At 54.6% G+C, this 12,619-nt stretch overlaps 1 protein-coding gene across 1 annotated transcript; it reads right to left on the minus strand.

Moving 5' to 3' along the window:
* Positions 1 to 6,706: 6,706 nt before the first annotated feature.
* Positions 6,707 to 11,876, minus strand: IRX6 (iroquois homeobox 6). The gene is made up of 6 exons (XM_077751415.1): positions 11,832 to 11,876; positions 10,671 to 10,934; positions 9,865 to 9,974; positions 9,365 to 9,672; positions 7,895 to 8,515; positions 6,707 to 6,937 (listed from the first exon to the last, which is right to left on the minus strand). Exons 1-6 carry the CDS (start codon positions 11,874 to 11,876, stop codon positions 6,933 to 6,935), a joined length of 1,353 nt encoding a protein of 450 aa, XP_077607541.1. The 3' UTR covers positions 6,707 to 6,932.
* Positions 11,877 to 12,619: the final 743 nt, after the last annotated feature.

A 12,619-nucleotide genomic window follows, 5' to 3' on the forward strand; every position in this document is an offset into this window, starting at 1 on the left:
ATATATTATATATAATATATATATAATATATATATATACACCATACTATATATACACTATAATATAATATACTATATATGTGTTATACATTATATATACACATATATGTATACATAACAAATATATACATATATATACACATATATATGTATAATATACTATATATACACAATATATTACTTGTATACATATATGTGTATATATTAAATATATTACGTATAACATATAGTGTATTATATTAGTGTATATATACTACATCTTGTATATGTAGTATATTACAGTGTGTATATATATCATATATACTGTATATAGTATAATATATTATAGTGTGCATATATGTCATATATACTATATATAGTGTATTATATTACAGTGTATATAATAGTGTACAGTGTATAGTGTATATAGTGTATATAATATAGTGTATAGTGCATATAATATATCTGCTCCTGGTTCCTGGCACAGAGTTCCTAAAACCCATGTAATTTCCTAAGTGATCAGAACACTAGGAATATCTTTTGTTCTAATATTTCATCTTTGACCTCAGTTCCTGACACACAGTTCCTAAATCCCTTGGAATTTCCTGGATGGTAGGAGCATCTTTTATTTTAATGAGGTGATTCTTGGTGGGCTCCTGGTCACCATTAGAAGCTTGGAATTTTCAGCCACACTTCTCGTTCTCCAAAGAAAGCAAGAGGTTAAGAACAGAGCTAATTACCTATCATGCCTGTGTGATGAAGGCTCTGTAAACATCCCAAAAGTATGGGGTTCAGAGAGCTTCCAGGCAGGTGAACACATCTGGATAGAGGCAGGGTGACACACCCCACCTCCGTGGTGACAGACGCTCCTGTGACCTGTGGGGTCCCTAGCGGCTCAGTTGGCTGAGCATGCGACTTCGGTTCAGGTCATGATCCTGTGGTTTGTGGGTTTGAGCCCCACATCGGGCTCTCTGCTGTCAGACTGTCAGTACAGAGCCCGCTTCGGGTCCTCTGTCCACCTCTGTGCCCCTCTCACAACTTGCACTCTCCATTTATTTAAAAAATAAATATTTTTTAAAAAGAAGAAGGAGGAGTTCCTGTGTGCTGGGCCCTTCCTTACCTCACCCCATTACCTCTTCATCTGGCTGTTCATCTGTACCCTTTATCATATCCTTTAATAAACTGGTAAACATAAATGTTTCTATGAGTTCTGTGAGCTTCTCTAGCAGATTAACTGAACCTGAAGATGGGTTTGTGGGAACCCCTGATTCGTAGCTCAGTCACCAGATGTTGTAGGTAACTTGAGGACCCACTCCTTGTGACTGGCACCTAAAATGAGGGCAGTCTTGTGGGACTGAGCCCTTACCCGGGGGATCTGATATGATCTCTAGGTAGACAATGTCAGAATTGAGGTAAACTGTGTGAAACCCAGCTGGTGTCACAGGATGTTGCTCGGTGTGGAGAAACCTCACACACAGCTGTTGACTAGAAGTGTCAGAAGTGAAGAGAATGTGGGAGTGGTGAGAAATTAAAGGAGTTGAAAATTTCCCAACATGGCGCCAGCGTGGCTTTAACATCTCTCCAACTCTTGGCAGAAATCAGGGGGTTGGTGTGCCACCAACCAAAATTCAAGAAACGCCAATCTAAGTCCTTGTTCCCACAACTAAGTGAAAGAACTAGAAAAATCATGAAAGAGCCACATGGTTTATAATGATCCCAGAAAGCTGAGTCTCAGAGACGTTTGATGACTTGAGTCACTGTTTCTCCCCCATCTCTAACTTAATATTTAATGAAGAAAATCACACCGCTAGAGGGGTCCTCTGCCATATAGCTGGAAATAGCCGTTAGATTCCATCTTTTTTTCTTGAGAGAGAGAGAGGGAGCATGAGTAGGGGAGGGGCAGAGGAAGAGAGAGAATCTTAAGGAGGCTCCATGGAGCCCCACATGGGGCTTGATCCCATGGACTCTGGGATTATGACCTGAGCTGAAATCAAAAGCCAGACACTAAGGCACCCCCATTAGACTCCATTCTTACTCTGATTTCAGAATAAGGGCCAAACCAGCTCCACAGATGGGGAGAGAGGGAGAGGAGGCCCAGAAGGTAGGAGACAAATTTCAGAAGTTACGTGGAAAAGAAATTGGTTCAAAAAAGGAAGAACTTTCTAATGCCGAGGCTGCAAGTGCCCATGTCAGAAGACAGCAAGAGGCCCACCCCCTCCATTGGCTCTTTTATTTGCCTGAGATATATCTTCCCTCCTTGATGTCAGCTTTTCCCAAGTACGTAGGGACTCTGGGCCACATGTTCATGTTTGGGGACAGAATTCTTTTACACGCCGAAGTACAAGCGACGATGCTTGATGTACCTATCATGCTTCCACCCTGAAACCCTAGTGGGTCATTAGACAGCTGGGAGAGGCCTCTTCCCCCTCCCATCACTACAAGCCTGGAGCTTCAGGATGGTGGGGGTGAGGGTGGGGGTAGCCAAATCAGATGAGGAGATTGAATGTAGATCCAGCCTAAATCCGGGAGGAAGTGTTGGCATCTGTTATTGGGAAGTGATTTACTTGTGGCCAGCAGCTGGGACTGTAAGCAGTCATGCTGAGCTCAGGGCTTGGCCACTGCTACCCAGGTTAGAGGCCCATCCGACCACCTAGGGAGATCTCTGGTGTGATTCTTTAGCTGTGGGCTGATTCTCATGGCAGAGATACAGGGGCTACATTTTGCTCAACACTGACCTGGGGTGTCTCAGACAGCCATGTCCCAGGGACGTGTGGACATGTGGACAGGGGGAAAGGTGACGGATGCTCTCAGCCAGGATATGTGGGCTGTGCCCAGGAAGCACCAAGAGTCCTTTCCTATTGGACATTCCAAAGAAGGAAGGCGTTCCAGATAACAGACTCACAGACATTTAGAATCTCAGAAACACAGGCTCTCATTCATAATGGAATGAAAGAATCTTAAAATAATAGAGTTGCAGGGTGCCTGGCTGGCCCCGTAGGTACAGCATGTGACTCTTGATCTCAGGGGTGTGAGTTCAAGCTCCACACTGGGCACGGAGCCTGCTTAAAATAATAATAATAATAATAATAATAATAATAATAATAATGCATTAGCAGTAGAACTTAGCAGTTAAAAATAAGTTGTATTCAGAATTTAACTTCTTTTTTGAAAAAAAATTTTTGTTTACTGTTTGTTTATTTTTGAGACAGAGACAGCATGAGCAGGGGAGGGGCAGAGACAGAGGGAGACACAGAATAATCCAAGGCAGGCTCCAGGCTCTGAGCTGTCATCACAGAGCCTGATGCAGGGCTCGAACTCATGGACAGAGATCATGACCTGAGCCAAAGTCGGACGCTTAACCGACTGAGCCACCCAGGTGCCCCAGAGTTGAACTTCACTTCATTAGCTGAATAACTGACATTGGGTGGCTTCATCCCTCTGAGCTTCTGTTTCCTCCTTCATTAGATGGGCATACTAGTAAGTGTAACATAATGTTCTCTAGCACTGTTGTGACATATGCACGAGTCAGAGCGTTTAAAGGACATGGCATTGAGTCTGATACCTGCTAAGGGGTCCAGAAGCTCTTATTATCATTGCCAAGGTCATAGGCTCTTAGAACCTCTGTGATCATAGAGATTATCTAGTGAATCCAGCGGCCATGCAGTAACTGCCAGTGGAGAGGAATCAATAAAGGAAGATCACTGCTGTGTGAGGCTCCCTCGGTTCAGCCTCTCCTCTCAACCTAGCCATGGTGGGTGTTCTCCAGCCGAGGGAGGAGGCGCTGTAGCCCTCAAGGAAGTCGGTGGTCCAGCTCCTAGACCATCTAGACCTGAGAACACTATCTTTCTTTGTTTACTGCACCTGCCTTGCACAGCTCACACAGCTGCTGTCCGGGGGCACGGGCAGGCTCAGCCGAGGGGAGCGGGGCCGCGTCCCCCCTCCCCTTGCTCTCGTATTTAATCAAAACAGTATTCAAAATATGATTCTGGGAGATTATACTGGCAGATTTGCGGGAGGCTCTCAGTGGGGGCCGCGGTGGTGGGAACAGATTGCCACGGGGGGCTCAAGGCTGGGATAATCGGAGGCTCAGAGGTACCTTTCTCAGGCCTCTTCACCCAGACTCCTGGAGCTCACCCCCAGCGCTGGAGTGGACAGCGCACTAGGACGGAGAACCAGATCATTCCGGTGTATTACAGCTGGGGAAACTGAGAGGGGAAAGGGCTTGTCCACAGCCACCGCCAAGTTGCCATGGCCATGAGAGGCTAAAGCTCTTTTCTGGGATTCCAGCCACTCTTTGTTGAACTTCCTACACCCACTGTCCCAGCCAAGACCTAGGACCGGATCCTGAACAACCCTGGGCTGCGGGCTGGCGCTCTGGTTTGGGGGAGGTGGGGAGAAACTAGGCCTCACAGGCAGGACCTGGGGAGACAGCTTCCTGAGTTCCTGAGTGGGAAGCAGCCAGATCCAGTGAGTCTCCCTTTCCGGACTCACTGTTTCATAGACGGCTGGATGGCCGGAAGCAGAGTGTAGGGGAGACCGCCCTTCTCCCCGGGGGTGGGGGGAATCCTGCCCTCTGGATCAGCCCCACCACCTGGGGCTTAGTGCCTTTCTGCTCTCTGGCTTTCAGGTTTCCTGTCTCTAGGTGTCTCCGTGTGATGCTAAGGGCCCCTCTCCCCTCCACAAAATGGGTCTCCGGAGCCCCACGCCCCAGCCGGAGGCTCTCGGAAGGCAAGGTTCTTCTGTGGACTCTGCAGCCTCTGGAGGGCTCTACCTGGCCCCCCAGGAGGGGGTGGGGTCGAGAGCGCCTTGAAAGAAACCTCCAGCTAATGCTCTTTATTACAAGCATTAATCCTGCAAAGCCGACTGGAAATAATGTTTATCTTTTCGCAGTTTAATTTCCCGGACCCTAAGCCGCGGGTCAGTGAGGGCGACTGGAGGTCCCCGGGGAGGCTGGGGGTAGGAGCAGCTGTTGCCCAGAAGCAAAGTGAAAGCAGGGAAGGGATCATAAGGGGGGAAGCGAGGGAAAGGAGCATGAACCGGAAAGAGGCATTGGACCCTGGGTGGAAAGCTGGGGGTCCCCTCTCCACCATGCATTCCGTGTGACCCTGAGCCAGTCCCCTGCCCTTCCATTTGGCCTCAGTTCTCTCATCTGGGGAAGAGGTTTGTACTTTGTAATTCATGATCTCTAAAGCCCCTTCTGACCACGGTCATTCTAAAAAAAATTTTTAATGTTTTATTTCAGAGAGAGAGAGAGAGAGAGAGCATGAGCAGGGGAGGGTCAGAGAAAGAGGGAGACACAGAATCTGAAACAGGCTCCAGGCTCTGAGCTAGCTGTCAGCACAGAGCCCCACGCGGGGATCGAACCCACGAACCCTGAGATCATGACCTGAGCCCAAGACGGCGGCCTAACCGACTGAGACTCCCAGATGCCCCTGACCCCAGTCATTCTATAAAAAAAGAAGACAAGGTGGGGGCTGGGGAGGGGTCCTGCCGCCTGTTACCCAGTTTTTCCAAACGCTCTTTCTCTGCAGCCTCCGGGAGGTTTGACAATCTCCCTGACCCCCGACCCCCCAGGATGAGATGATGGGGGTTGGGGAGCCCTTCCTGCCCGAGACTTAAGTGCCAGGCGCTGACCTGGACGCCGCCATCCGGCCTCTCTGGCCGGGGCTGGAACCCAGCGGTGGAGACACAGCTCCCCTCCCCCAGGATCCGGTCCTTGGGCGCACACCCCGGCAGCCCCTCTCCTGACTTCCTGCCCGCATCAGCTCCCCGCAGCTCCTCACTAGGGCCCCGTCCCGGATTCACTTCCCTCTCATCCCGGGAGCAGCAGCCAGCTCACACTGGCCGGCTCCAGCCGAGGCCACCAGGCCGGGACGCGAACTCACGCCGGGCGTGGGCGTCTTTCCACCTCTCCTCCCCCAGCCCCTGCTCCAGACGCGGCTCGCCGCAGGGCACCACGTCCCTTTCTCTGCCCGTCGGCTCCCATTGGTCGGCCTGTACCGGAAGTGATTGCGGGCACTGATTAAATGGAAAGAATGCCTCCTCTGGCCTCCTAGGGACCCAGCAAGCTGTCACACTGCCATTTTGTCCGACGGGAGGAGCGCGGAGCGCGGGGATCCCAGCTGCGTGCCACAAGGAATGGCCAAGATTATCCCCATCGCCCGTCCTCCCAATAAACTAAAACCCAAGTAGAGCCCAGAAACAGACACAGCTTCCAAATATCCTGATGGCTCCCCCGCCTCCGACCTCACCATTTCCGCCCCTCTACTCCAGCGCCCTAGGATGCTCCTTGGGCGCACCCCTGCTTCTTGAGTTAGGTACACTGAGAGTTAGGCGCCGCGCCTCGGCCTTAACCTCGCCAGCCTCCCTCCTTGCTGTGACAGGGACTGAGGTCTGCAGCTCACTCGCCCTGTCCCCAGATCCCTGGCCGCATTCCATCCTCCCCTCTGCCCCAGCCTCTCCAAGCGCCCCTGGCACAGACAACGCCACACGGCTTGGGTTTGATTTGATTATTTTTGAGGACACAAGGAATGGGGCCGGGGAGACGCAGGTGGTCCTTAGGGACCAGGTCGGCACTGAAGTTACACAGTGAAAGGGGGCCGGGTGGGGGTGATCCAGAGAAGGAATTGCTGCAGACCCTGAATCAAAGAGGAGGGAGGCTGACTCGGTAGACCCGAGTGGGTGCCCAGGGCAGACTAGCCCGGCTGTCCCACGTGGCCTCCCCGCAAGGTGCCCCGCACCACCTCCTCCAGCGGGTCTGAAGAGATGCACGGCCGCCTGCCACTCCCAGCTCCGCGTGCAAGAAGAGCCGGTATAAGGGTTTCTGTGTGTCTGTCTCATAGGCGAAGCGAGAGCCCCCAGTCCCTGGCAACGTCTCCCAGCTTCGGAGCGTGGAGGTGAGTTCGAAAAGTAGGGCGCGTTTCCAAGATTCTTCTGCAAATCGCAGCCATTGCGCTAACCTGCTGAGAGAGGAAAGGTTGATTAAAACCCGAAGGCCGCTTGGTGCCGATTCCTAGGAAATCGAAGGTCGGTGGTGTCTCATCCGAAGGGAATCAAAGGTCTAGAGGCAATTTGCTTGCTAGAAGGAACATTCGGACCCCGTTATGTGCAAATTCAAATAACAGTGTAACCCAATTTTCTAAGCCAGTAGCTAATCCTGAGAGAAATTACTACAAAGTGCAGAATCTGACAGTAATTGCTGGAGGCTGCCTGATGCTTGGGGAATGTCCCTTTGTGGGGTGCGATTCCCTTCCGCCAGGCACAGCCAGAGAACCAGCCAGGGGGCAGGAGACGCTGATTGGCGGTCACACCCGGCTGCGCTGAGCTCTCGGGGGTGAGGGCTCTCCAGGGACAGCACTAACCCTCGGCTACACTCTCCGCTACACTCCCCAGGGGTTTTAGTGGGCGGAAGGCAGGGCTCTGGCTGGATTAAGCGCTGGCCTTGAACCAACTGCGTGTATCTGGCCCGTCCTCTCAGACTTCCTGGAAAGCCCTGGTTCCTGCCCAGCCCTAGCAAACTCTTGGTGCAAGCACAGCAGAGGGCCAGCTGGCCTCCTGCAAGGGGCAGGCAGAGGTCAAGGGTGTTTGTGCCAGAAGGTCATAATGGAGCCCACCTGGCACATGTAGGTAGAACACTGGACACTGGGCACAAAGGTCTAGGCTGTCCATCTCTCCAGTGACTTGCTAAGTGATCCTAGGTAAGTTACTGTTGCACTCTGAGCTTATTCAGTTTTAAAAGGAGGAGGAACTAGTACTTTTATTTCTAAGCTGCTGTTTCAAGGAGCGCTGTGGGACAATCATGCTCCACGTCCCAACGTGGCCGCTCCCCAGAGGCAGAGAGGCGGTAGGTGGCTGGCCAGCACCCTGGGCAGCACTGGCTCTCGGACAGACACACCCAGCGCCTGGGGACCCACTACCTTCTGCTCCAGAAGGGTACTGGCACGGCACCGCAGGCTCCCTCCGCCGCGGGCAGGGCGCACAGTTCATCGGCAGCCCCTGCAGGGCGATCGGGTGGTTTCCGAAGGCCTTGGCTATGCGGGAAGACTCTTCGCACGCGGAGTCTCTGGGGACGGCGGGTCGCCCGCCCGAGCCCGGAGGCTGTCCTGGAATCAGATGGCACTCAGGACTCCGTGGCCTGGGAGGGGTGGCAGTCGCACCTTCGACAGCGCTGGCTGCCGCGGTGCGCGCCAGGGACCAGATGCGCGGTTTCTCGCTGCTGCACGCGTAGTGCATGGTCAACGTGGGGCCCTGGGGCTCTGCCCGGAGGAAGTCAGCTTCTCCGGATCCGAGCGGCTCAATGAATGAGAAGGAGCGCGCCGCCAGGCCACCCTCCCGGCGCTCCAGCCGGGCCTCTCGAGCTGCGGCGGCGGCGTATGGTGCAGGCAGCGCCTGCGAGTCTTTATGGAACTCAGCCAGCCTGTCGGTAGCTGTGGCCACTGCCTCCTCTTCCTCGGCCTCCTCCTCCTCCTCCTCTTCTTCCTCCAGGTCTTCTAGGTCACTCAGCCGGAGCCCTCGAGCCTCCTGGCTTGCAGAAGCTTCTGCAGGAAATCAGGACCGAGTGAGAAAAGCCCCAGGCCCCAAGGGAAATCCGCAGGGGGTGCCCATCCCGGAGATGCTTTTAGCAAGCCGGCTCTGCACTCAGCGCGTTTATTCGCCAGGCTGGCCAAACCGTCTCTTGGAGTTGCCCTAGCGCTCCTGCTCGCCCCTGGGAAAGAATTGAGGCCCTAGCCCTGCCCCCACTCCTTGGAAGACTCCTTCTCTCGGATGCAAAGAAACTACCGCTTTTCCCTGCCTAAGATCTGGATCTCAGTTTCTCCACCATGAAACAAACAAACCATCCAACACCCAAGGGGACAGTTCTTCCTCCGGCTTCAAAACCCACAGGTAGCTGGTGTGTGTTGTTTGGCTCAGCAAATATTTACGGAGTGCCATCTATGGGCCAGACATCCTTGAGGCACTTGGGTATTAGGAATTTAGGGAATACGGCACGAGTAAGACACTTTCTGGGAGAGCTTGTGTTCTGGAAGGGGGAGACAGATACAGAGCGCCTTCTCGTAGTGAAAAGTACGGCAGAGGAAATACAATAGGCATATGTGATAGAGAATAACCGGGGAGCTAGGTGAAGTTGGGTGGCCAGGGAAGGCTTTGTCCAGCCCGCACTTTAGAAGTTGAGAAGCAGCCAGTTATGCAGGGAATCCTAGGCAGAGGGAACTATAGGTGCAGAGGCCTAGAGGTGTGGGGGGCGGGGGTGGGGAGGAAGGCAAGTGCAAGGGTAAGTAAGGGAGTGCCTCCAGAAAAGCTCTTCTAACAGGCAGCCCGCTTGAGCGCCACCAGCCTGCATTCCAGCAGGGAAGACGGAAAGGTGGGGTGGTGAGCATTCTCGGTACCTTTGGCGTCGCCATTTAGGCAGCCCAGGGCCTCCTCGGCTCCACTGTCAGCCCTCCTCTCCTCGCCGCCTTTGTTCTTGGGCGCCCACGTCATCTTGTTCTCCTTCTTGAGGCGCCGGCGCGCATTGGCGAACCAGGTGGACACCTGGGTGAGGGTCATCTTGGTGATGATGGCCAGCATGATCTTCTCGCCCTTGGTGGGGTAGGGGTTCTTGCGGTGCTCGTTCAGCCAGGCCTTGAGCGTGGAGGTGGTCTCCCGGGTGGCGTTCTTCCGGCGGCCCGTGCCACTCAGCTCCACCGCTCCGTACCTGGGGGGAGAAGCTCGCTCACAGTTCTGGGTCTGGGAACCTGGGGCTGCAGGCAGGAGACAGTCCGAGGCCTGGCAATGAGGTTCAGCACAGCCCCCTCCTCACACACCCTCCTTCCCTGGCTGTTCCCAGATGGGCCCTATGGCGGGGGAGGGGGGAAGGACTCGCAACCAAGGGACCCCCATGCCTTACCGGTCATATTGGTACTGCCCCAGAGTCGGCTCATAGGGATAATAGGCTCCTGCTTGTGCCAGCCCGGGTGTAAAGCTCCCTGCAGCCTCTTTAAATTCATACTGTGGATTCTGGTGGAGGTGGGGTAGGAAGAGAGAATTTAGGACGACTTTTGGGAAAGAGGCGGTAGAGTTGCTAAGGGTGTGCCGTCTGGAGTCCAGTCCGGTTCAGATCCCAGTCCTGCCACGCCTACTGGCTATGAGATCTTGGGCACAGTTTACTCTGTGCCTCAGTTTCCCCTTGATCACTGGGAATAACAACAGTACCTCTAGGGTGTTGAAGAGCACTTGGCAGAGCTCCTGGCAGAATAAACAGTGGTTCACTATGAGTCTTTTTATTATTATTACCGTTACTACCTGTGACTTCTCCCAACCCCTCCCCACCAGCTGGGGAGCTTCCCCGCCTCACTCGCCTTCTGGAGCTATTTTCTGACCTTTTGTATCTTTGGGACTTTGGGCAAGGTCATTGAACGCCCTTCGTTTCAGTTTCCCCATCTGTAAACTGAGGCTTCCTCCCTCACCAATGAATAGAAGCACAGATGTGTTGTAATCAGAATGGAGTTCTGCAAAGTGTAAAAATGCTGTAATAATTGTGCCCCCCCCTCTGCTATTTACAGTCCTACCCATTTCTCTTCCTCCTAGTTTCCCCTCCTTCCCACATTTCCCCCCAGAGACGGCACACTGGATTTCACTCGCTGCTGCAGTGCTCATGCCCCCAGGCCGGATGGGTTTTGGCGCACAGAGCCAGGCTCCACCTAGTGTACTCACCAGCGCCCCGTACAGCGTGGGCGGCTCTGGGCCGTAGGGCAGGTAGCCTGGGTAGCTCTGGGCAGCTGCTGCGGCCGCGGCCGCGTACGGGGTTCCATAGATGCCCAAGGCCGCGCCCAGCTCTGGCCGAGCACTACCCAGCAGCCGACCATCGTAAGGTGCGCAGCAGAGAGCGGCCGCCGGGGTGGAGCCTGAGGCCACGTCTGGGACCGAGCGCGGGGCAGATTCGCAGCAAGTGGCGCTGGAACTTGCAGATACCAGAAACTACATGGGGTGAGAGAGGTGCACTGGAGGTCAGAGATCGGCGCCCCAGGCTGGCAGGAGCACTCCCTCATTCAACATTAACTAAATGCCACCCAGAGCTGAGCGAGCACTCTGCTGCGACGGGAATTATCTGAAGCCGTGATTTATCCAAACTGCCCTTATAGATATTTCTAAAACGTTGCTAAGGCTCCAGAGTCCCAGGGGTCCGGGTGATGGCACTTTCTGAAACCCGAATTATAGAGGCCAAACTCCTCTTGTTCCTTCGCCCCCCATCACAGGATCTTACAAAGACAGAGATAGAAGTTAGCCTTAGAGATCACCATCGCGTCTTACTCTAGCTCCCTTTTTATAGAAAGGGCACAAGCAGCAGGGTCAGGGGGCGGGTCAGAGGTCAAGTTGGAACTAGACCCTACAATCTGCAGAAACCGGAGAACAGTGCCGGGTGTCCCCGGAATTTCCCCAGGAAATCTTTGTCAGCGCACAACACCGACCATAATCTGGAAAATCGAAGCAATCAGAAGCAAAGAGCTTGGACCCAGTCAAAGAAGGGAGAGGCTAAGAACAGAAGTCAATAAGCAAACAACTGAAAAATGGTGAGATGGACCCTCCGGGTGACCAGGAGGCTAGATCTCTGAGATCCCACCCACCTAGCTTAGCGCGTGGTTAGTGCCCAAGTTTCGGGTCACACGATTTTCCATTCTGCACCGGGCTGGGGGGAGTGGAAGGTTCTCGGCCAGAGGTTGGGGTGTGGAGGGCTCTGTGGTACATTACCCTGGTCCCTGCTCCCTCTGGCTTCCAGGGAGACTAGTGCGAAAAGAGGGCGCTCAGCTGCAGGCGCGTGCCCTGGGCACCCCCTCCTCTGAGTCAGCCCCCACCCCCTATGGAGGCACTTCTTACCTGGGGAGTGCTGCCGTAAGGGTGTCCAAAGTGCGGGAAGGACATGGTGGCTGCCCTCGACCCTCCTCCTCCTTCCCTTGCGAGTTCCCGCCTCAGCCCGGCGATTCTGAGCCTCCAACCGTGCGCCGCCTCGGTGCCTTACACGGCTGCCGGTGCCCAGCGCCCGGTCCTCCGCCCGCTTGGCACGACCGGAGGCAGAGCCGAGGGCAGTCCAGCTGCCGAGCCCTGCGCCCCAAAACGCGCCCCTCTGGCCCGCGTGGTCCGGAAGACAGAAGGGCCCATGGATGGGCAAGGAAAGGGAGAGGATGCGGGTTCCCAAAGTCGCGCGGTGGCGAGGCAAGGTGAGGCGCGGCGCCGGGCTGTGAGGCTTCAGAGGTGTCCCAGTCCAAGGTGGCCAGAGGCTCAGTGTGACGTCACGGTAATCCCGAGCCGCCAGGCGGGCCCCCGGGCCCTCGGGCCCCGGGCCACCAAGCGTGCCAAGCGCAGCCAGCCCGTGCGCGCGCGCGCACTCTCACCCACGCTCACACTTGTTCCGGGAGGTTTGTGCAGCTGGTGAGGAACGTCAAAGACCCTGACCCTCTCTGTTTGGCGCTGGATCCTATCCCTTTTCTCCTTAAACTCACGCGCGCGCGCGCACACATACAATCTCTCCAAATTACCCGGGAGTAGTAGGAGAAACGCCTCCCTCTGAGCAGCGCAGGTCCGGGCGCAGCGCGCTTACCTCCTCCCCTGCGGCCCAGAGGAGGAGAGAAGCAAGCTGGGGGCGGGGGGGGGGGGGGGGGGGAGAA

This window comes from Crocuta crocuta, unplaced genomic scaffold (assembly GCF_008692635.1).
Source record: "Crocuta crocuta isolate KB4526 unplaced genomic scaffold, BGI_CrCroc_1.0 scaffold124, whole genome shotgun sequence".
In the NCBI taxonomy this organism is placed as follows: Eukaryota; Metazoa; Chordata; class Mammalia; order Carnivora; family Hyaenidae; genus Crocuta; species Crocuta crocuta.